A 25,437-nucleotide genomic window follows, 5' to 3' on the forward strand; every position below is an offset into this window, starting at 1 on the left:
TGCTGCAAGACCACTACTGTTTCTCTTTCCTCAGTCTTTGTGCCCACAGGACCCAGAAACCCAGTCCTTGGCCTAACCTAACTTCTCAGTTCCTTTTCTGCCAAGCTACCAAATCAGTTCCAAAACACTCCAAAAGCATGTCCACAATAATCGTCTTAACAGTTACCAGCGCTATGCTAATACATTATTCAAAGTTAGCTAGAGATTGAAGTGTGAGCAAGGAGCCAACAAACGTTCAGGGAAGATGTCTAAGTGGGAGTAACTCCAGCTGTGTTTTAAGTGATTTTGCTGAGGTAAACCAAGTAAGGAAGGATAAGTCGGGCAAAATCATGTCACCACAAATACAGCTCTGTTGTGCTTTAGGAAATAGTTTTATGGTGAAATACAACGCAACATATTTATTTGTTAAGATGTCTCATGTAACCCAGGCTGTCTTTAAATTTATTATGTAATCAATGGATTTGAACTCCAGACCCTTCTGCTTCTACCTCCTGAGTGCTGGGGCTCACATAATGCGTGCCACCATTGTAAGTGTGACAGCTAAGAGGGGAAAGGTATGCTGGGGCTCACATAATGCATGCCACCATTGTAAGTGTGACAGCTAAGAGGGGAAGGGTATGCTGGTAGCCAAGGAGCACCACACAGTCTCACCACACAGCAGACCTCACCTCACACAAGAGATTTATTGGAAGGGAAAAGCACAAACAGATGTCTGCCTCGGCTGCCTCTGCTGCCTCTGCTTGGACCGCCAAAAAGCAGCAGAGAAGTGAGCAGAAGGCAGACTTTTCACAGGGTTTCTTGCAGGGTGGAGCTTTCCAAAGTAGTTTGGGATTGGAGGGATTATGTGGCCTGACCTTGGGGCAGACTCAGGGATTGTGGGATTTTGTGGCCTGATTTTGGGCTTTTCTTTTTTTTTTTTTTTTTTTTTTTCTCGGAGCTGGGGACCGAACCCAGGGCCTTGCGCTTGCTAGGCAAGCACTCTACCACTGAGCTAAATCCCCAACTCTTTTTTTCTTTCATTATTTTTTTCTGTGGGGCAGGGCCTGGCCACTCTCTTGCCTCCAAGGGCTTACATTACCATACCTAGCTAAAAATACACTTTTATGTTCTAAGAAAATATTTTTAGTTTTAAACATAATATACATATGTTAATAGAGATTTGAAGTTCACAGAGACAAAACAAAGTAATGCATACCACATTACTAGGGAGGAAATATTATGGTTCTCCTCCTATGTCTTGAAGATATAGAGGAGAAACAAAGTCAGTTCCCCATCATAGCCTCAGAATGCAGCCCAGAGCTCTATGATGAACTATTTAGAGATTTTTTTCCCTGCACACCAACCAACCAATTCCACAGCAGACCCCAACATGTCCTCTAATGTAACTCATTTTGATAACTGACTACCTGGAGATGGTGTAAGATTTACATGTTGAAGGCTCTATCTCCAGAGCTCTTCCCCTCTTCTGCCCTACTTCAGATGCCAGCCTCATGCCTCAGGTTGCTTTAGCTGTTAGCTGGCTGCCGACCGACTGACCACAAATCAGGGTTCCCACACCCTCCTGATGTTCAGTTAATTTGCTGGCCTAGGTCACAGAATCAGGGAAACATTTCACTTACATTTGTAGGTTCATTATAATGTTACCAAAGGTACAGCTGAAGAATATATAAGGCAAAGAAGCATATGCTACCAGAGGCCATGCTTCCGTACTCTGTCCAGGTGAACTGCACTTGAGAACCCACCCCCTTGTTCTACTCTCTGGAAGCTCTACATATTCTGTTCCTGGGTCTCGTTCGTTCATTTGATTTGGAAGTGTTATTGCATAGATATAATCGATTAAAATCAATGGTGAACAACTTAGCCTTCAGGACTCATTTTTTGTCATTAGAGGTTGACATAAGGGACTAAATGTCTCAACTCTCTACCTAAGTGAGCAGAGCCAATTCTGAGACTGTCTAGCTTCTCATAACTGTTAGCCCCAATTCATCACACAGAAAGACACCACTTTGAAACTTACGAGAACTTTAAAGTTGTCTACCATGCCTGGAGGTAGGCACAGCAGCTAAGAATGCTTGTTGCTCAACAGAAGACCTGGGTTTGATTCTCAGCACTCTCAGCAGCTAACAGCTCTAGTCCCAGAGGATTTGATGCCCTCTTTTGGCTTCTGTAGGCACTGCACACATGTGATGCACAGACATACATGTAGGCAAAACACCCAGACACTTAAGTTGAAAATCTTTTTAAAAATCGTCGTATGTCATAGAATGTAGGACAGAGACCAAAGGTGTGTTTAACAATCGCACATGTGTATGTTTGTTGATTTTTGAGTCAGGGTCTCTATGAAGCCATGACTGTCCTGGAACTCAATCTATAGACCAGGCTGGCCTCATACTCAGAGACCCACCTGCCTCTGCCTCCTGAGTGCTGGCACTAAAGGCCTGTGCCACCACTGTCCACCACAATATGTGTACTTTATCATGGGCTTTTCAGTAGTCAAAGACCTTCGAGGGCTACAACTGTGACTCCTGCGGATGTAAAACCAGCATGCACCTTACATTTCTGAAGGGCCGCACAATTGCAAAGCACTATTTACATCTGTGTGCCCACACTGCTCCCGTTCCTCACAGGTGCCCCTGACCCCACAGCTGGGGCCAGCATCGATGACGAGAACTGTTGGCACTTGGATGAAGAACAGGTGAAAGAACAAGTGAAGCTTTTTCTCTCCCAGGGGGGCTACTATGGCTCTGGGAAGCAGCTCAATTCAATGTTTGCCAAGGTAAGTGAAAAGCAAGCCTGCCTGCCTGCCTGCCTGCCTGCCTGCCTGCCTCCTTCCTTCCTTCCTTCCTTCCTTCCTTCCTTCCTTCCTTCCTTCCTTCCTTCCTTTCTTCCGTTCTTCCTTCCTTTTTTTTTTCCCTTCCTCCCTCCCTTCCTCCCTCCTTTCAAATGTTAAGAAAACTGTGCACACCACATTTACGCTTTTTGGTATACCTAGCTTACTTCACCTAGCTGTCCTGGGTGCTTAAAACCCAGCAGGAGAGGATAAGCAGAGCCTCACAGTCAGGTTATTCCACGGAGCCCTCCCTCTGGTGGTCTGATTTTACTCTGCTCTCTAAATGAGCCCACAGTGCTGGAGAACTTTAGCAAGAACCATTGTCTTTCTACTGTGACTCAAAAGCTGCCCAATGAAGCACCAGAGACTCGAGTTTCAACAGAGTTCCAGAAGAGAGTATTCTGAAACTGGAGGTGCCCATGCCAGGCAGCCTGGATTGGGTTTTGTTGTTTGTTTTTCTCTCTCTTTCCATTAACACCTTTACTAAGGTATGATATGATATGACATGATATAATATAATATAATATAATATAATATAATATATATTGCTTACCCATATAACCGCTATAAGATTGGCTGGAGATACAGAACATGGCAGAACACTTGCTGGCATGGGGTTGGTATATTCACAGGTACTTAGTATAGAGTCATCATCACAATTTACACTCTCATCTTGGAAAGAAGTTTATCCCTTACCTATCAGACATAAGTGAGCTACTTCAGAAACAGAGATGTTTGTCTTTCTACAACATCAAATTTATTTAAAAGAAAATTCACAGGTGATGTCTCTTTTGTTGGTCTTGATTTACCAACTAGTACTGACTTCACACTACAGTCACAGGGTTTCTTAATTTAAAACCTAGGGGCAGATCTTATAACGTGACATCAGTGTAGAGCTCAGAGCATAGCTATATGGAGTAGTTCTGTTTCCCCCTTTCCTGGGTTCCATGGATGAACAAAGTATCTTTATATCCATCATCCATCTATTTACCTGTGTATGTGTGTGTAATGTATGTATGTGTGTATTGTGTATGTATGTATGTACAGATACAGAGAAGCAGATAATTTACCTTTTTTTTTTTTTTTTTTTTTTGCTACAAGAAGAGGGAGGGCTCCGTGGAATAACCTGACTGTGAGGCTCTGCTTATCCTCTCCTGCTGGGTTTTAAGCACCCAGGACAGCTAGGTGAAGTAAGCTAGGTATACCAGAAAGCGTAAGTGTGGTGTGCACAGTTTTCTTTTTTTGCTACAAGAAGATTGAACTTCATAGCTCAGTGAGCCCTCTCTTAATTCAAGAACAGAGAACAGGCACATGCAAAGAGAGTCACTCAAATGGGTGAGATGAAAACATTAAAATAAGGGGGTGGGAAGATGGTTCAGTTGGTAAGCTGCACCTGCAGTCAGTTGGCTGCAATGCTGATAAAATGAGAAGTAGAATTGCTGGATCTCTGGACTGCATTGACTTAGCCTACTTAGCAGAGTTCCAGGCTAGTGGGAGATGAAAGAAAAGGTGATGTGTACCTCAGGAGCAACACTCAAGGTCATCCTCTAACTTCCACACAGACATACACGTGTGCATGTACACATACACATACACCAAGATACTGACATGAGATCCCAGTCACAGACTGTTCTGAGATACAGAGAGGGTTCCAAGTCCAGAGCTGGTTCACGATGAAGAGCCAGGCTGGAAGAACAGCAGTCCGAGCAGGCACTGTCAAGCAAGGGGGTCATGCCGGGCCGACACCCCAGACACAGTCAGTCAAGAGTTCATTCACCTGCTGATGGTTTTGTGTCAGCTGGTCTGCTGATGAGCTGGCAGGTGCCCCTGTACCCCATTATTAAGTGTCCCTTCTTTCATATGACCTAGATAAGGAGATTGCATCATCTGTTGGTCTGGTGTGTTCAATAAATTCACAAGTCTGCTTGTTTGACATGGTTTTGATGCAGTCCACATGTAAGGTCATGTGCCCCTGGTTAGTGGCGGGCAGATGGTAGTTATTTACTTACACAAACAAGATGTGGGGCTCTTTGCATCAGCATTTGCATTCGCATTCAACATGGACCAAACTGTTGTCTTATAATGGATTAGTCTAGGCAATCACAGCCTAAAGGATATGTTTGATTCAACACAGAATAACTGGAGCAGATAGCAGCCTCATCTCCACACTAACACTCTCTCTCATCTCTCATCCTCCATGATCACCTACCACCCCCAGCTCTAGTAACCTCTAATCTACTGTCTGTCTGCATAAGTTTCCCTATTCTGGACTTTCAAATTGTGTGTGTGTGTGTGTGTGTGTGTGTGTGTGTGTGTGTGTGTGTGTCTTTTGTGACTGATGTCTTTCACTTCTTGGCCTGATGTTTTAAAGGTTCATCTTTACAGTTAAATAATATTCCATTTTATCTATCCTTTGTTAGTAGACACTTAGATTGCTTTCACCTTTTGGCTACTCTAAAAAAAAAATGTTGCTATTAACGTTCTTATATAAGTTCTACATAGATTATTTTCCAAGGTTGCTGCCTCATTTTAAAGTCCCATTGGCAGGCAGTATATGGGTTCTTATTTCTTTACATCCAGACCAATACTGTTATTGTCCCTTTATTCCGGCTATCCTAGTGTGTTTAAAGAGGTGTTTCATTATATATAACAGGCTTTCTTGATACATGAAGGAGTTTCACATACAGAGTTGAGAGGCTTTCTTTGGCCTCTTAGATGTACTATGCACACACATCATCTTCTCACCTGATGTCCGTCCTTCACCTTCTCCTCTCTGTACTGTGCAGTTACAATCACTTGCTGTCCTTGTACTTCAGGTTCGAGAGATGCTTCGGATGAGAGATTCCAACGGAGCCAGGATGCTGACACTTATCACTGAACAATTTATGGCTGATCCCCGCCTCACACTCTGGAGGCAGCAAGGAACAAGCATGACAGACAAGTGTAGGCAGCTCTGGGACGAGCTAGGTGAGTCTCTGTCCCTCACAGGTCCCACACCCTGTCACTTTGCCTCTGACACACATGTTTATGAACATTTGCTGTCAATTTTTGCAAGGTCTTGCTAATTCTAGCTGGTGAAACACTTTAGATTCTACCACATCTCCCTCATCTCAGGTCATTGCTTCTGCAGCACTGAGCCTTCCTGTTAAGGATTCTAAATTGTGTCACTTACATTGCTGAAAGAAAACCTCTTCCCTTGGATTCAGGTGCATGGCATTAACCTAGCTCTCAAAGTCCTTAGCCTCAAGGTCTGGTAATGTGGCTCAGCTGGTAGAATACTTCCTCTGCATGTATAAGGTCCAGGGTTCAATCCCCACTACTGCATAAAACCAGGCGTGCTGACACACACCTGTAATCTCAGCACTTGGAAGGTGGAGGAAGGAGAAACAGGAATTCAAGATCATATTCAGTTTCTTAGTTCCAGGCCACTTGAGCTACATTAAACCCTGTCTCAAAACAAAACAAAAACAAAGAAACAAACAAACAAACCTTGGCCTCACTCTTGTTGCTTTCTCTGAGTCTCCTCTCCGGTATCAGGCCTAGTCAGATCACTCAGGTATGAGGAGGTTTCCAGTGCCTAAGCTTTAGCCTTCAACTGTACTGTTCTCTTTTTTTATACTAGAGGGCAAGCCAAGTATGGTGGCACACCTTTAATCCCAGCACTCAAGAGGCAGAAGCAGGCTGGTCTATGTAGTTTAAGGCCAGCCTGGTCTACATAGAGAGATCCAGGAGGACAATATAATGAAATCTTGTCTCAAAAAGTACAAAAATGAATAAATAAATATAATTTTAAATAAAAAAGAGTTGAGCCAATATAAGTAAACTTTCATCTTCAGTTAGTATCTCTACACTTTAAAGGCAAGCACAGAACCATCTCCCAGCCCTATGCCCTAAACACATCTTAGCACTTGGCGTTCATGTGGTATTATGCTTATTTCTCCATCTCTGCTGCCAGACGGCTTCTAAGGACCGAACACAGGCTCTCACCTGTTATTAGGTCACGTTCACGTTGTTGAGCCCACACTATTTGACAGAAACTTAAGATTCATTTGGCTTACAGTTTCACAAGTTTTAGTTCCTTAGCCAATTCTGAAAATCTTAGAAATTATATTCATATCTCTATACAATGTGTAATATATATGTATGTATGTATCTTTCACAAGTATGAGACAGAACGAAGTTGACGGTTTTATTTGTTTTTTGCTTTGGGGGCATTGGGGTTGTTTGGTGCTGAAGTTTGAAGCAAAGGCACGGGTGTTATTCACAGACACTAAGAATGTGGACTGCTCTGTCTTTTAGGGGCTTTATGGGTGTGTATAATTTTAAACCCACACTGCAAACTGGAAGAAAAATCTTGTTGGCTTCAGCAGCTGCAGAAGTGGAGCGACCTGGATATCTGTCCCCTGGAGGACGGGAACTATGGGCACGAACTGCCCAGCATTACCAATGCACTTTCCCAGAGTGCCAGCCACAGCCCAGGTGAGCCAAGGATCCTGTGTTTAGAACTTCAAAGGTAGGGCAATAAAGTTCCAGGACAGTGGTGGCCTGGTAGCCTTTTTTTTTTTTTCAGTCAAAATTATTATCCTAAATAAGAAAAGCTTTTCTTTTAATTCATCTCAAGATGCTAAACCTTAATTAAGTATAAGGATTTGTCTGACATTGAGGATGCTGTCCTATTCCACATCAAGGGCATCCTCAGTGCCCAGGATGAAGTCCTAAGGTTTTCTGTGCAATTCTTCTCTGACCTTCAGGTTCTGGGCTTCAGCTTGGGTTGGTTTGCATAGCTTAGGAAACCCACTTTAAAGGAGGGACAGAAGGGATTTACTGCTGTGAACAGACCATGTCCTCAGTAAAGGACACCATTTAACTGGGGCTGGCTTACAGGTTCAGAGGTTCAGTTCAGTATCATTGAGGCAGGCATGGTGCAGGAGGAGCTAAGAGTGCTACATCCTCACCTGAAGGCTGCTAGCAGAATACTAGCTTCCAGGCAGCTAGGATGAAAGTCTTACAGACCACACCCACGGTGGCACACATACTCCAACAGGGCCACACCTTCTAATTGTGCCAGTCCTGGGCCAAACAAATACACACCATCACACTTACCAAAACCAAAAGACAACAAAATTTATTAAAGTGTCCTGATGGGGCTAGAGAGATGGATCAGCAATTAAGAACCCTGCCTGCTCTTCCAGAGGACCTGGATTCAATTCCCAGCAACCACATAACAGCTCACAACTGTCTGCACCTCGAATTCCAAGAGTTCCAACACCCTCACACAGACATATATGCAGGCAAAACACCAATGAATGCTCTAAAAATGAATATTTTTTTAAAGTGTCTTAATTAAGGCCAGATATTATGTCACCATCCTGTATTGCCAGCATTCTGATGTAGAGGTAAGCACATGGATCTCTACAAGTAGTATACTTACCAAATCCTTCCTTTTTCTTCTTGCTTCTTCCTCTGTCTTCCTCATATTTTTATACAGTACAAGTACATCCTCCCAAGTTATTGCCAAGACTCCTGCCCCATCCAAGACAAATCTACTACAGTAGTACTGTATCCTCCGCCTTTTGTGCCCGCTGGTCTGCAGCTGTCTGCAGATGCTGCTCACAAGCATTCACAGCATCCATGCTTTCCTTCTAACGCAGGCCATTTGATGTTAACCATTGTTCTTTAGTTCAGGTCATTACTGGTGGGGATTCTGTCTAACATTGGTCTTATACTTGGTCTCTTTTCTCTTAAATAATGGCTATCAGCATGTTTAGCCTCAAGGGGGAACATCACTTTAATTGTTTTGCTTCGTTGTCTTCTACTGTACCATAATTAGTTGCCAATATACTTAAGATAACTAAGTTAATGATCCTTGAAGAGATTATAATTTTGTCCCTTCATTAAGATACCCACTCCTGGCCCTCATCTAACTACATAACCCAGGAAGCCATCACATTAATATAGACTTTAGTAGCATAGATGATCAAAAATATACCATTACAGTCCCTTCTCTGGAAATTTTCATTTTGTGTTGGTTCTTATTATTATCAGTTCTTTTCCACCCACAGCCCAATCTGAGGGTTAGCTGGTTTGTTTGTGTTCTCTCTCTCTCTCTCTCTCTCTCTCTCTCTCTCTCTCTCCCTCCCTCCCTCCCCCCCCCCCCCCCCCGCCAGTCTCTGAGATCTTATTATAGATAACTGGAGAGACAGCTCAGCAGTTAACAACACTGGCTCCTCTCCCAGAGGTCCTGAGTTCAATTCCCAGCAACCACATGGAGGCTCACAACCATCTGTAATGAGATTGAATGTCCTCTACAGATAGAGCACTCATATGCATAAAATACATAAACAAATAAAGATCTAAACAAAAAACCTCACACCCAGGGCTGGCCTTGAACTTACCTCAGCTTTCTTTATTCTGCGATTGCACGTGCTACTGTAGTCTTTGCTGCCTGTGGTTGCAGGAACATACTCTACTGTATTCTCAGCTGCTGGTTCCTTTCCTTTAGGATTTTGATGGATGCCCCCCATCCTCTCTCCCTAGTTAATCAAGTCTTCTAATTACTTGGTACTTGTGATTGTGTAGCTGAGTGTAACTGGGGAGAAATAACTATGGTAAATGGTCTTATTTTAAGTTTATGACCACTCATATCATGTGCTCTTCAATGCTCTCTAGCCATCTACTACATTTGCATAGTCTATGCCTGTTTCTTTTATTTTTTTAAGTGAAGACATTGTAGCTATCTTCAGACACACCAGAAGAGGGCATCAGATCTCATTACAGATGGTTGTGAGCCACCATGTGGTTGCTGGGAATTGAACTCAGGACCTCTGGAAGAGCAGTCAGTGCTCTTAACCACTGAGCCATCTCTCCAGCCCTGCCTGTTTCTTTTTTTTTTTTTTTTTTTTTTTTTTTCTTTTTTTTGGAGCTGGGGACTGAACCCAGGGCCTTGGGCTTCCTAGGCAAACGCACTACCACTGAGCTAAATCCCCAACCCCCTGTTTCTTTTTTTAAGTTATTATTTTATACCATCGTTCCCTCAGAACGCTCCATACTCCCTCTCCCTCTTGTTCTCAGCTGGATTTGGCTTCTCCTTCGTAGACATTATAGATACAGTACTTGACAAGCAAATGTGCACAAAGGCAGTAGACTGGCTGGTTTTGTGTCAACTGAACACAAGTTAGTCATCAGAGAGGAAGGAGCTTCAGTTGAGGAAATGCTTCCATGAGGTCCAGCTGTAAGGCATTTTCTCAATCAGTGACCAATAGGAAAGGGCCCAGCCCATTGTAGATGGGGCCACCCCTTGGCTGGTGGTCCTGGGTTCCATAAGAAAGCAGGTTGAGCAAGCCATGTGGAGCAAGCCAGTAAGCAGCATCCCCTCGTGGCCTCTGCACCAGCTCCTGCCCTGCTTGAGTTTCTGTCCCGATTTCCTTTAGTGATGAACAGCAGTGTGGAAATACAAGCCAAATAAACTCTTTCCTTCCCAACTTGTTTTTTGGTCATAGTGTTTAATCACAGCAATAGAAACCCTAACTAAGACGGGAAAAATCATTCAGGTATAATGCCTACCCAAAGTACAAGTGTCATAAGGTATTGTGGCCCAGGCCTGTAATTCCAGCTAGGCAGGAAAGTCATACATTGTACATCAGTCTGGGAAACGTAGGCCCTGCTTCAAAGTAAAAAGCAAAGGACTGCTGGTTGGTACACAGCATGGGAGACAGAGGCAAAGAGATCTATGAATTCAAGATCAGCCAGAGTATACAAACTGAGTTCCAGGACAGCCAGTGCTACATAGTAAGACCCTGTGTCAAAATAAAACTTAATAAAGAGAAATTAGAAGAACATTTCCAAACCTCCCATTTCTGTGTTATGGAATTAAACATTCAAACAAAAACTATTGTTTCAGAAGGTCTAAAAGAGTCTGGTGATGGTGGTGTGTGCCTTTAATCCTAGCACAGGGGAGGCAGAGGCCAGCAGATCACTGAGTTTGAGGCCAGCCTGGGCTCCAGAAGAGCCAGGGATACACAGAGAATCCTGTCATGCAGAGAAGGACAGAGACAGATGTGCTGTATCCGTTCATGTATTCTGCCTCTTCCTTTGCTTGTATTTCTAAGTCAAACCCCCTCCTACTCCCTAGATATGAACCATTTTTCTTAATTCTTATACCTCAGAGAAAGGCATCCCAGAAAGGTACATGAAGTTCTGAGAGTTTTTTTGCTTTGCTTGAGGATGAGAGGCATAGCAGTGGGCTTGTATTTTGTAACTCATAGGAATGATTCATGGAGTAGGGAAAAATTTGGATATAGAAGATTGGGAGATAATCACAATACCTTATTATTTATAATTTTTAAGGTATTTTCAACTAAAAGAATCCAGGCAGTGGTGGCACACACCTTTAATCAGGAGGTAGAGGCAGGTGGATCCCTTGAGTTCCAGCCCAGCCTGGTCAACAGAGTAAGTTCGAGGACAGCAGGGGCTACATAGAGAAACCCTGTCTCCAAAACAAACAAATATTTGCAAGAATCATGCATACTTACTATATATACCAAGAAAAATATATATTTACTTCTCTCTCTCTTTTGAGTAATATATATTTACTTAGGTTTTCAGCCTGTACTAAGCTCTGTACTGGTCACGTATCATCTAGGGCCAATTTGAATGTTGCTTCTCAGGTGTAATTTTTTTTTATGTATCTGAGTACACTGTTGCTGTCTTCAGACAAACCAGAAGAGGACATCGGATCCCATTACAGATGGTTTCGAGCCACCGTGTGGTCGCTGGGAATTGAACTCGGGACCTCTAGGAAGAGCAGTCAGTGCTCTTAACCACTGAGCCACCTCTCCAGCCCTCTCAGTTGCAATTTTAATTGACCTTTGGCTTTTTAGCAGTGTTTGACATTGGTCATTTCCTGCTTGAAATGTCTTTGTCATTTGATTTCTAATCTCTCTGGGTTCACACTATCTCATTGTCCTCTTCTAAGTGGGTTTTACTGTCTCCTCCTCTACTGTCCAGTATCCATGCTTTCAGTGCCTGGCACTGTCATCAGACCACTTGTGTCCTACCTTTGTGAGTGCACTATTTTATTATCTATCTGCTAATCCCTAAGGTGTAGCTCCTGCTCAGATGTTTCCTCTTAACAGTAGCTTTGTATGTTTACTTCCTTTGCAAGGCCTCTGCTTATGTCTTAATCTCTTTCTACTCCTTTTTTCTTATTCTTTTTCACTCTTTGTTTTGTGTTTATGTTTTTAGACAGGCCGGCACAGGCTGTCCTCCAGCTTGCTAATCCTCCTGTCTCTGCCTCCCAAGTACTAGAATTACAGACCTGTACCACCATGCCCAGTCTGGAGACATTCATTTGTCTTCCTTTCTCAGGGTTCTCTAGAGTCACATATCTTATGGAATGACTATCTATCTATCTATCTATCTATCTATCTATCTATCTATCTATGGATTTATTGGGATGACTTACAGGCTGCAGTCCAGCTAATCCAACAATGACTGGTTGTGAGCAGGAAGTCCAAGAATCCAGTTGCTAGTGGCAAGGTACCTGATGGGCCCATGCCAAGGTATGCCCCTGAGTAATTGTGCCAACCACCAGATCTGGTATAAAGCAGTTTTGCCAGAGGGGACAGGAGTGGAATGAAGACCTGGGAAAAGGTTGAGTCAGATGAGTGGACAAGTAGACAAGCAGACAAACAAGGGCAGAGAAGGGGGTGGGGCACGGAGGAGAGAAAGCGGGAGAGAGGCAGTGCTGGAACAGAGGGAGAGGGGGATGAGGCGGCCCTTTTATACACAGCCTGACAGCAGCAGGTGATGACTTCAGCCATTGCTGAAGGAATCACCTGTAAGCTAACACATGTTTATAAGAGTTTTTCCGGGGGCTGGGGATTTAGCTCAGTGGTAGAGCGCTTACCTAGGAAGCGCAAGGCCCTGGGTTCGGTCCCCAGCTCCGAAAAAAAGAACCAAAAAAAAAAAAAAAAAAAAAAAGAGTTTTTCCGAAAGAGGATATCAGATCCCCCTGGAACTGGATCTTCAGATGACCATGAGCCACCACGTAGGTGCTGAGAATTGAACTCGAGCCCTCTGGAAAAGTAACCAGTGCACTTGACCCCTGAACCATCTCTGCAGCCTGGGTTTTTTTTTTTTCTTTTTTTCTTTTTTTTTTCTTTTCTTTTTTTTTTTTAAATATTTTATTTATTTATTATCTATGAGTACACTGTAGCTGTCTTCAGATACACCAGAAGAGGGCATCAGATTTCATTACAGATGGTTGTAAGCCACCATGTGGTTGCTGGGATTTGAACTCAGGACCTCGGGAAGAGCAGTCGGTGCTCTTAACCACTGAGCCATCTCTCCAGCCCCTCTTTTTTTTTTTCTTTTTCTTTTTCTTTTTCTTTTTCTTTTTTTCGGAGCTGGGGACCGAACCCAGGGCCTTTCGGTTCCTAGGCAAGCGCTCTACCACTGAACTAAATCCCCAACCCCGCAGCCTGGGTTTTTTATCTTCTTAGATATTATACCTGTGAGTCTATATAAGTCCTCATGAAGTAGATCTTGCATTTTGTTCATTCATGTCCCATTCTTTTTTAAAATTCATTTTTCATTTCGTTTATGTGTATGGGTGTTTTGCCTGATTTGTCTCTGTTCCATGTGGATGCCTGGTGCACAAGGAGGCCAAGAAAATGTTGAGTCTTCTGAAACTGGAGCTACAGACAGTTATAAACTGCCATGTGGGTGGTGGGAGTTGAACCCAGGTCCTCTGGAAGAGCAGCCAGTGCTCACTCGCGCTCCCCCCCCCCCCCGTCCCCGCCGCCCCCCAGTGGATGGAGAGATGATTCAGCAATTGAGAGCACTTGCTGCTCTTGAACAGAACCTGGATTCAGTTCCCAGCCCCAACATCAGGAGTCTCATAACTGCCTGTATCTCCAGTTCCAGGGAGTCTGGTGTCCTTTTCTGACCCAGTGCTCATGGTACACATACATTCAAGTACGCGAATGCATGCATTAACCACAACTCTTTTTATAAAACTGAGTTCATGAAGTCAGGCATGGTGATCCCAGCATTCGTGAGGTAGAAGCAGGAGGATCAAATTCAAGGCCAACCTCAGCTACATAGCAATTTAAACCCTATCTCAACTTTCCCACACACACCCCAAAATAGGTGAACTTTTGGAAGACTTTATTATATTCTATTTGAGTAGATACAGCTAACCTATGTGGGAGACTAGCAAAGACTAAAATGGCAGAAATAAATAAATGAAGGAAGGGAAGGGAAGAGAGAAAAAAGAAAAGGAAGGAAGGAAGAAAGAAAGAAAAAGAGAGAGAGAAAGAAAGAAAGAGAGAGAGAAAGGAAGGAAGGAAAGAAGGAAGGAAGGAAGGAAGGAAGGAAGGAAGGAGGAGAAATTGGAATTCCAAATAAAGAGCTAAGCTGTCCCCTGCAAAGGGACTCTAACTCTCGGGGCCTCAGTTACGTGTTTTCACAGTGTTGGAGCTACTGTGCTGTGAGAGCGGCAAGATGAAACAGGCACAGTATACTTTGTGTTGAGAAATGAGTCCATCTCTGTTCTAAGCCCTTTTCATGGATCACCACCAAAGCATTAATTGCATTTAACTTTGGGACAGACTCAACATTCTTAAAATAGGAAAGAGGCAGACAAACAGACACAGATACAGGCGGTGACATGATCTGGCTTGTCTGTAGTGTTGATTTCCCCAAAGTCCTTTTCCTGAAGGGAAGTAGCATGGTCAGATCTCAGTGAGAATGTTCGTCAGCATCAGTTTCTCTTGAGAACAAACTGTAAGCCAACAAACTATAACATCTCTCTCAGCTTTTTTCTATTTAACCATTTATTCATTCATTTATTTATCAGTTTTTTATTTGTTTTTTATTTTTAGAGGACCTACCTGAGGCAGGGGATGTTGTTTGTTAAAACAAGAGTATTATGTTACCCAAACTAGCCGCAAACTCGTAAGCTTCCTGTGTCAGGCTCCTGAGTCATTTTTTCAGCTTCTGATATGAATACCAAATAATAAGAGTCCTGCTGCAAATGAAACAAGTCATGATTAGTTAAGGATATTACCTAGCTGCTTTTTTCTTTTTTTTCTGACCGATATGGAAAACAGTTTATATCTTTAATATTGAGCTGTTTCTTCAAGCCTTCATGTGGCTCTGAGACCCAGTAGAAAGTTGTTTTAAAGAAAAAGGAATTTATTGCCCTCTGTATAAGATTTTTGGGAGGAGGGGATGAGATTTTTGTTTTGTTTTATTTTTTGTTTTTGATAGAGGACATAGAAGAGCCACGTTAGAGCTTCAGATTATTCAGCCGTTGATTTTCTTTCCCCAGACTCTTTATCCAGACCGAGACGAACAGTCTTCACTAGAGCCATTGAAGGTCGTGAGTTACATTGGCAAGACAGCCACCTACAGCGAATAATCAGCAGTGATATCTATACAGCTCCTGCCTGCCAGCGGGAAAATGAGCGGCTACTCTTTAATTCCCATGGCCAGCCACTGTGGCTAGGTAAGTCTAGCCCTCCTGTGCTCCCAAGAATATCAGGTCCCAATCCCACCTGTGCCAACAGCATGGGTCCCAGCAATACTAGCTACAACTTACAGTCTACCCATCTCTCTTGGATCATTTATTCACAGTCAGGCCATTTATTTGAGGCCTACTTCATTTGTATGTATGCTTAACTGGTGTACACTAATCTCAAGTGGAAACACGTATACTTTCCCTAAGCTTTGGGGAAAAGATAAAGCAGTTGATACACACTGAAGAGTAACAAGGAAGCCATGAGACACCAGTTTATACACTTTCAGTTATCTGTTACTCAGCAACATTATATTCTGCTCAGAATTTATATCTTTTGTTTGCACGGTGGGAACCTAGGAGGTAGCTTGGTCAGTAAGAACCAGAGTTTGATCCCCACGGCCCATGTCAAATAATCCAAGCATGGGGTGTGTACTTAAAAATCCCAGCACTGTGGAGGCAGCGACAGCAGATTCCAGCCTAGCTTAACGTAATGGCCAGTTCCAGGCCAGTGAGAGCAAGATGACCTACGTTTGATTGCTGGAGCCTCCATGCAGTCTATGTATGACGTACACATGCTTGAACTCACGTTCATGGAAAACACAAAAACATTTTTAAAATGTTAAGAGGTGGATAATGTCCAAGGACTAACTCCCACAGGTATAAGCATACATGTGCATACACATGAGCATACACACATGAAAACAACACTGTTTGAAACTGCAGTTACCCCATGCTAGGAACTAGGATGCAGTCAGTTTGTTTGTCACCAGACTGTCTCCTTTCCTCTGCCTCATCTTCCTAGCATCCTTTATGACAGGACAGAAGTGTTTGATCTAGTTTAAACTGCTGCTGCACGAGTTGTCTGGTTTACATCAGTCTGTCCTTAGCTTCGCTAGAGTGCACCCATTCTAAAATAGAGCTTGGAGCTTAGTGTGATGGTAACTTAACCTCAGAAATTGGGAGTCAGGGTAGGTGGCTCTCTGAGTTTGGTGCTAGTATGGTCTACGTAGCGGGTTCTAGACTAGCTAGGGCTACACAGTGAGACTCTGTTTGCAAACACCGCTAACAAACTACCTAACTAAGCAAGCAAGCTAAGGGATTGTTACAGTACAGACAGTGACGTACAGCTGGGAGTGGGGAACTACTTCAGTGTCCAACGATATGGAATTGATAAAGCAGTAAAGGAACAGTCAGCGGGGTGACACATATTTATCTTGACTGTTATACAAGCATATTTAACACCATTGAAAAATATTCACAATGTACTGTTAAGTTGAAAAGAATAATTATAATATCCCAATTTTATTTAGAAATGAAAAATCTGGGTAAATATACATGGAACTGTAAAGAGTCATTATCAGTTTTTATTTTGTATTTTACTTATTTATATCTTTAAGTCTGCACTTTATGTGTTTGTTGTATATATGCTTGTATGTGCACATGTATTTGTGTGTGTGTGGTTACACATTCAGATGTGTGGATGTGGGTGTGAAGGACAGAAGTAGATATCAGGTATCTTTCTCCATCTCTCTCCACCTTTTATTTTGAGACAGATATTTCAGTCTGTCCCTAAACCTGAAGCTTACCAATTTAGCTAGACCAGCCAGCCAGCCCCAGGGATCCTCCTGCTTCCACCTCCCAGTCCCAGTTATTCTGTAACTTTCAATATTAGCTCTAAAGGAATGACAAAGCAATTGAAAGGCTTGTTAGGATCATTCCCATTTTGAGAAGTTGATAGTTACTGGGCATGGTGGCACACTCAGGAGGCGGAGCCAGCAGATCTCTGTGTACTCCTTTCTAGGCTATCTCCAGTCTTATAGCCTAGCTCTAACTACCTTGGACTGTATGCCATACTCCAAAGAAATTATCTAGACTTTAGTTATGATCTTATTTATACATGATTATTCATATGTACTCTTTGCTAAGAAAGTCCTCCTTGTTTACCTACCTGTTCATGATCATTCTTGTTCTTCAAGCCTAGTTGAGATATTTTCAGTGTAGGTATTGTCATGTCAGTGCCTTACAACTGTCTGTTTAGATATCAGTCATAAGCACTTAGTGCAGCTGTCATGTCTTCTCTATTTCTGTATTTCCTTTGCCCAGTGCACTACCTGGCATACAATATAGGTCCTCAGGAGACATAGGGTTACTAAATGAATGTATTAACCATTTGATAATGAAGCTAGCTAGACCTGATAGTACACGCTTAGAATCCCAAAACTTGAAAGCAAGAGGAATCGGGAATTCAAGGCCACCGTCAGCTGCATATCAGAGTTTACAACCAATCTAGGCTACATGAGACCCCCGCCTCTGAAAATAAAGCTAATCATTTGCTGAGGCTTTTCCTTTAGACAGCTAGTTGCTGCCTCCACCAGGTTCCCATAGTGCACATTCACAGAGTCTGCTTTTTAGTGTTCTGATTGTATATCCCTTCTACAATAAACCATCACTGAGGTTAGAGGAGCCCTTACAAGATGGCTTCTTCCACTTACATCCTCGAAGATAAAAAACACGGTCCCTGTTCTAAAGCAGACGCCAAGTTGAATCTGAGAACTGGACAGATCTCTTTGTCTGTTAAACATAGGACTTTCCTGATTTGAAATTTTAACTCAAACAAAATATTTTCTTCCTGACTTGTAGAGCATGTACCTACAGCCTGTGCTCGGGTTGATGCGCTGCGATCTCATGGGTATCCAAAAGAGGCTCTCAGACTCACGGTGGCCATCATTAATACTCTGAGGTTGCAGCAGCAGCGGCAGCTGGAGATCTACAAACATCAGAAGAAAGGTATAGTGATTAGGGATCCTCTAACATCCTGGGGTGATAAGGATCTGAAAGAGATAAAAGGATGAAGAAGCTAATTTTCACTCAGTACCATGGGCTTGAGAATTCCAAGTAATTCTACCTGCTGAGTGGAGTGCCTTCCCGCCATTCTGTGACTCTCAGCTTTATTTATTGTCTGTGAAACAGGAACAATGAGCCTGCTTTTCACAGGAAGCTTCCAGGCTTCCTCCTGGAAGACCCATTAAGACCTGGAGAAGATGCTTTTGAACTGAAAAGCTGTCTCCATATATGCACTGCCAGCCCACAATATAAACTAGAACTGGCTGGGGAGATTGCAATCAGGCCAATCCAGCAAAGACATGACAGTATGGGGAGCTTTTCTTTGACTTTCTGGTCAAGGACTGAGTGAGACTGATTAGGAAATGAAAGCAGAAGTACATTCCCTTCTCTCTCTGTCTAAAATTTGAAACCTGCTTATTTCCAGAGTTGTTGCAGAGAGGAACAACAACAATCACAAACCTGGAGGGCTGGGTGGGCCATCCCCTGGATCCCATTGGCTGCCTGTTTCTCACTTTGACTGAGGCCTGCCGCCTGAATGATGACAGCTACATGGAGATGTCAGGTACGAGGGTCAGCCTGAGACAAGCCACCTCTCTGCTGTGGCCGTGTGAGCCCTGCTTTCCTGCTGCACCTTACTAGCTTCCTTAGGGGAATAAGAATGGTTAGAGGAACTTTAGGAGTCAGAGGACAAAAGTTCAGAGCAGTCTAGAAGGGGGAGAGAACCTCTATCAGAAATGTGTGTGTTAACGTATTCATAGCAGTGCCCACCTGTAGCCATAGCTACTCTCAGGAGGCTAAAACAGGAAGATCATTTGAGCCCAGGGTTTCAAGGGTAGCCTGGATGGACGGACAGATGGATTGACCAGCTGACTAACTGACTCTCTCTTCTTCCTCTTCCTCTTCCTCTTCTTCCTCCTCTTCCTTCTTCTCCTCCTCCTCCTCCTCCTCTTTCCTCCTCGTTTTTTTGAGCCAAGTATAGTGGCTCAGGCTTATAATCTCAGCACTTAGGAAGCTCAAGCTGGTGAATTACAACTGAAAAGGTCATTCTGGACCACATAGCACAAGACCCTGCCTCAAAAAACAACAAAACAAAGTAGAGGGCTGAAGAGATAGTTCAGCGGTTAAGAGCAATGTCTGCTCTTCCAGAGATTGAGTTCAATTCCCAGCAACCACTTAGTGCCTCACATCCTTCTATACTGGGATCCAGTGCCCTCTTCTGGCATGCAGGTGTACATGCTGATAGAGTACTCATACATGTAAAATACGTAAATCAGTCTTTTAAAAAAACAATGTTTCTTTCTTTGAAATCATCTTATCAGATCTTGTTCTAGTTTCCCTTTGACTCCTCAATCCTTGTGATCTCTGCTGAGAGAGTTTAGACAGAGCTGGGTGTGATGGCACATATCTGTAATCTCACGCATATCTGTAATCTCATGTATATCTGTGATCTCATGCATATCTGTGATCTCATGCATATCTGTGATCTCACGAATATCTGTAATCTCATGCATATCTTTAATCCCAGGATTTAGCAGGCAGAGGCAAGAGGAGCTCTATGAGTTTGAGGCTCACTTTGTCTACACGTAGCCAGGGATATATAGTGAGACCCTGTCTCAAAAGCAAACAAATAAAACTAGACAAGCACAATACAGTGTAGTATAGAAGATCCTTGGACTCTATTAGAGTAGGGTGATACATTCTCAAAGGAAGAGTGTACAGTGGTCAGAGGGGCCACTGCACAGCAAAATACCTTCAAAGAATGAGCAGTGACTAAGAGACTACATTTTTAGGTAGACTTTATATGATTCTGAAACTGCTGGAACAAACATCATCTTCAGATATCATCTTAATACCTCCCTGTCCAGGTGTTAAGAAAGAAGACAGTTGGTGGTGGTGGCACATGCCTTTAACCCAGCACTCGGGAGAAAGAGGCAGGTGACTCTCTGAGTTCCAGGACAGCCTGATTACACAGAAAAACCCTATCTTGCAAAACCGGGATAGGGGGAGGAAGAAGAGGGGGAGGAAAGGAAGGACGGAAGGAAGGATGGAAGGAAGACCATGATAACTCTTTATTCTTTACCGAGAAGCTTCCACCTACCTAAATAGTTATTTTTCTCCTGCATAATAAAATGTCGTTTCTGTACCCAGGGCCAGAGATAAAACTCAATATTCCACCTGCCAAGCCAACCCACCTCTGCTTTCATTATTTTTGTTAAAGAGGTGTCAGGTCGCCCTAGATATAGAACAAGAAGTGGCTTTGGGCCACTCGATATAGGTGATAGGAACTGAAGCCACCTCCCCGGGAAGACCAGTCAAAGCTCTCACTGCTGAGCCACCTCTACAGCCCCAGAGCCAGTTTTTTTTTTTTTTTTTTTTTGACCAATAATCAAAACCCTGAAGTCTGAGACCCTCATTTTAGAACTGGCGACTATGAAGGAGTCAGCCCAGTGACCTTTAAGCCTGTCAGCATCTAGCTAGCTACCTAGCTACACTCGGATTTTCTTTTAATAGTCTTCCTCCAGGTGGGTTTATACCAATTTGCCAAATAGAAAAGATAAGGCTAAGTACCCCATATCAAGGACAGATACGTGGTTGTTCTCCCTTCCCTATGCTATCACTGTGTTGACTTTATTTGCATTTGCTTTGGTATCAGTAACTCTTGCCACACTATCATACTCGCAAGCAGACATTATGGCTACTCTTGATGTGATACTAGCATTACCTGCCGCTTGATTGTCTTCCAGAGCTATTTAATAGAAAGGGGGGTGGGAATCAAGATCTTTTTTGTTTGTTAGTTTTGTTTTTGAAATTATAATTATATTGCCTCTCCCTCCCCGTTCTTCCCTCCAAACCCTTATGCATATCCCCCCTTTTTTATTGGATGTTTTCTTTACATATATTTCAAGTGTTATCCCCTTTCTCAGTTTCCCCTCTGGATCCCCCAATCCCTTCCTTCCTCCCCCTGCCTCTATGAGAGTGTTCACCCACTAATCCACCCACCCCCTCCCATCTCCCAGCCCTAGCATTCCCCTACAGCGGGTTGTAGGGAGGATATCGAGCCTTCACAGAGACAAGGGCCTCTGCTCTCATTGAATGCATACCCTTTTTATTCCCTGTGCTGTTCTTGAACTCAAAGACTCAAGCCATCCTCTTACCAGTGTCCTGAGAAGCTAAAACTACAGGCATATATCATCATACCCAGCTAGGACGTTGGCCCCTAAACACTGTTCATGTCCTGAAGTTTTCAGCGAAGCATATAAAATCCTAACGTAGAAGATGCAAAGTAAGAGCTTCCAAAGTAAGAGTTAAACTGAAGGGACTCAGGTATCTCAGGTATCTTGACCCAAGTCAAGCCAGGACAGGCCCTGATTGTCCTAATCTCCTGTACAGGGACACATCTTTAGTCACCTTCATCTGCACAAGAACACTTAGAGCTTGGGAATTCTGAAGGTGCATTTGCTTCATTGTTTGCCTGACATACACTGCTCTTCTGGAGTCAGGCTCTGGAGAAAACTAGAACAGGGAGATGCTCTCATCCCTACAGGTGTTCACACTAAGGTAGTGGGACAGTCACAAAACCACTCGGATTATACTGTACATTGGCAAAAAATAAGACCATATGCTTCTCTGACTGGCCTAACCAATTTGTGTGTGATTTGAAGGAGTGATTTTTCTTTTTTTCTTTTTTCCACGTGGAAAGGTTTAATGAGAGAAGAAGAGTAGAAGAGGGGAGGAACAAAGGAGGCCGGCCATGGGCACATGGAGGGAAAGCAGGGGTGGGGAGGTAGAGAGAAGAGACAGAGAAGAGGACAAGAGAGCAGAGAAGAGAGAGGAAGAGCAAGAGCTGGAGTGATTGTTCTTTTTTGTGGTTCTATCTTTTTTCAATGTATTTTTCTTACTGCGTCGAGGCTCTGGTTTAGCTTTATAATAACTATTAAGCAACTGATATTCCAAAGTGGGACAGGCAGGGACACAGAAAACCCACTAGAGCTGTCCTAAAGAACTTGGTGCCCTTGCTGTCCTCAGATGTGAATGAAAGCAGAGTTCCTGTCTACCAGCACGTCCCTGTGGCTTCTGGCTGCCCAAGTAGCAATGAGTCGTACCTGTCATTGGCCCTGGAAGTCGCCCTCATGGGCATGGGTCAACAGAGGGTGATGCCTGAAGGCCTCTATGCACAGGACAAGGTGTGCCGTAATGAGGAGCAACTCCTGAGCCAACTCCAGGAGCTGCAGCTGGATGAGGAGCTAGTGCAGACCCTGCGGAAACAGTGCATCTTACTGCTGGAAGGTAAGGAGGAAGGGGGCTGTGGTAACAAGACCGTTAGTTATGACTCTGGGCTCCCCTCTCTGACATAGCACACTCAGAAATATTTATGACATTAAAGAGTAATGAAGGTTAGCATACAACCTCAGCTGGGTTCCTGGGCTCCCAAGTCTAGGCTAGAATAGGCATAAGAAAATAAACCAACAAACACCTAAATAACTGGCTGGCTCATCTTCTTCCTTCAGGAGGCCCCTTCAGCGGTCTAGGAGAAGTTATCCACCGGGAGAGTGTTCCCATGCACACCTTTGCAAAGTATTTGTTCTCAGCTCTGCTGCCTCATGATCCAGACCTGTCTTATAAGTTAGCCTTACGTGCCATGAGGTGGGTAGCCCATGTCCAGCCTGATTGCCTCCGCGAATGCAGATGTCTTCGGTGCCGCATTCTCTGCCTATCCTACTCCCCTTTCTCCCTTTGTGTCTTTTCCCAAACCAGGACCTAGGTATTTTCATATGACCTAGGCTCTGGGACTCTTTATTAATGAAATACTTGACCCCTCCACATATTTAGGGTAAATTGTCTGAGCAGGTGCCCCAAGATATAATAGATACGTTGCCTCCCTGTTTTGGAAGCACTTGGGTATCCTGAGAAGGGATTTATATCCTAGCACAACTCCATCAGTCATGGGTCCTGGTGCAGGTCCCCAGAGGAGTGTAGGAGGAGCAGAGATAAATATGTATACTCCAAGACCCAGCCAGAAACAAAGCTCTGAGAACCTTGTTTTCAAACGAGAGTAAGATTCTTGGTTTACATGTAGATCTGTAGGATGTAGCAGACCATACAGAGAAAGAATTTTAGTTAAGCCATAAGACTGAGAGGACTGTTGAGCTAAAAGGGAAATTCCTTGGCATATGTTTCCTATGCTCTTCAAAATAGCCCTGTGGCACTCTATGCGCCTGTCAAATCTCTTTATAGTGGAAACTGTTCAGCTTGAGGTTTCCAAGTACCCAAGTACCTGCCTGGCATATATTGTAGGTTTAAAACCATCAAAGCCTGTCTTTCCCTAACCAATTCCTCCCTAGCAGAAAGCAAACTTCTCTAAAGTGGGTCACAATGGCCAGAGTCTAAATGAAACTGACGGCGGTGTTTCCTGGGTCTTCTAGGTTACCTGTTCTAGAAAACTCGTCTTCTGCAAGCGACCCTGCCCACCCCCATCACAGGGTGTCAGTGGTGCCCAGCCGCTATCCTCGCTGGCTCACTCTCGGGCACTTGGAATCACAGCAGTGTGAACTGGCCTCCACCATGCTGACTGCTGCCAAAGGTAAGCACAGGTAGACATTAGATCCAGCATCTCTACTAAGCCTACCCAGCCAGGGCCGGAAGTCTCCTGAAAAGGAGAAGCCATGTGTTCTGTGTTGACAGGAGCAGTGGGGATCTTCATGCTGACTTCATTAGAAAGAGCACCTGGATTCAGAGCATAATTCTGCCTCAGTTACTTTAGAATAGTAAGACCCCGAATCAAATGATTTTTACTTTTCTTAAAAAAATTTATTTCACACTGTGTGTCTGTGTACATGAGTCCCAGTGTTCAGTGAAGTTAGAGGTTTCTGATGCCCTCAAAGGTGGAGTTACAGGAGGCTTTGAGCCCCCTGACATGGGTTCTACAAACTGAACTTGGGTAAGAGCAATATATTCTCTAACCAAAACCCATCTCTCTAGCTCCAAATTTTATTTGTTTATGTTTACTTGTTTTTTTTATTGTTTGTTTGAGACAGGGTTTCTCTGTACAGGCCTAGCTGTCTTAGAACTCACTCTGTAGCCCCAGATTCACCCAGATCCTCCTTGCCTCTACCTCCCAAGTGCTGAGATTAAAGGTGTCCACCGCCATACATGGCCTCATAATTGAATGATTTTTAAGTTAATTTCTAAATGTAATCTTCCATCTGATCAAGTCAGTTTCCAATCTCAACTTCAAAAATCTATAAAATGGAGATCATTGTTGGTGGCGTCTCAGCCTCAAAGACTTATAACTCTCCATACTACATCAGAGTTGTGATTATTCGACCATACTTGGTCAAAGGATACAGCATGACTGTGCCCGGGGAGTGGCTGTAGTCATCTTAGCTCTGCAGGCTTCATCACAAAAGAAGAGAAGAGAAGCTTGAAACAAAGAGCTGCAGTAAAGTACCAGCTGCGTGGACTCGGAGTATCTTGTACCAGGAAACTGTGGACATTTATTTTAAGATGTCTTTTTTTCTTTCTCTTTTGTTTCTTAAGACAGGATTTCTCTGTGTAGCCCTGGCTGTCCTGGAACTTGCTCTGTAGACCAAGTTGGCCTCAAACTCAGATCCACCTGCCTCTGCTTTCCTAATGTTGGGGTTAAAGGCCATTCACCACCACTGCCCAGCTATCTTTTTTTTTTTTTTTTTTAATTAAAAATATCTTGGTGGTAATGCCTTCAGGAGCCAGAAGAGGCATCAGATCCCAGGGAGCTGGAATTACAAGCTTTGGAAGGTGCCTGATATGGTTGTCGGGATACAAACTTAAGTCTTAATGATAGAGCAGCAAGTGCTCTTCGCTAACGAGCTGTCTCTCCAGCCCTTGAACTTGCCCTTTATGGATGTTTTTGAAGATAAACGCAGAAATCATAGATCTGTAGCATGGAAGTTTATTCCTTTAGCCACCTAAAGTTGTGGCAAAATAACATTATTTTGCGACCATCAATGTTAATATTAATATAATAGTATTTTATACATTTATATATAGTAGTATATATTTCTGTGTCAGTAAGACACAAAGTGTTAATATCTCCAAGTTCATAATCCCTCAGATCATCAAAGACACTCTTGATTATAAAAGTGTGTTTCCAAACCAATGTAAGAACTTATATCCCACATAATACAAAGAATTTTTAAACTTATCCGGAGGCTGGGGCTGCAGCCCAGTTGGTAGAGTATGTGCCTAGCATGCTTGAAGCCCT

At 43.4% G+C, this 25,437-nt stretch overlaps 1 protein-coding gene across 1 annotated transcript in view; it reads left to right on the plus strand.

Annotated features, from left to right (window-relative positions):
- Positions 1–25,437, plus strand: part of Zswim5 (zinc finger, SWIM-type containing 5) — a 117,035-nt gene that overhangs the window by 84,831 nt on the left and 6,767 nt on the right. The window contains exons 3-11 of the mRNA NM_001401321.1: positions 2,628–2,776; positions 5,647–5,797; positions 7,130–7,309; positions 15,165–15,341; positions 17,994–18,140; positions 18,622–18,759; positions 22,224–22,484; positions 22,706–22,841; positions 23,621–23,778. Coding sequence (NP_001388250.1) covers positions 2,628–2,776; positions 5,647–5,797; positions 7,130–7,309; positions 15,165–15,341; positions 17,994–18,140; positions 18,622–18,759; positions 22,224–22,484; positions 22,706–22,841; positions 23,621–23,778 — 1,497 coding nt within the window. The remainder of the gene's footprint in view (positions 1–2,627; positions 2,777–5,646; positions 5,798–7,129; positions 7,310–15,164; positions 15,342–17,993; positions 18,141–18,621; positions 18,760–22,223; positions 22,485–22,705; positions 22,842–23,620; positions 23,779–25,437) is intronic.

Source organism: Rattus norvegicus, chromosome 5 (genome assembly GCF_036323735.1).
Source record: "Rattus norvegicus strain BN/NHsdMcwi chromosome 5, GRCr8, whole genome shotgun sequence".
NCBI lineage: Eukaryota > Metazoa > Chordata > Mammalia > Rodentia > Muridae > Rattus > Rattus norvegicus.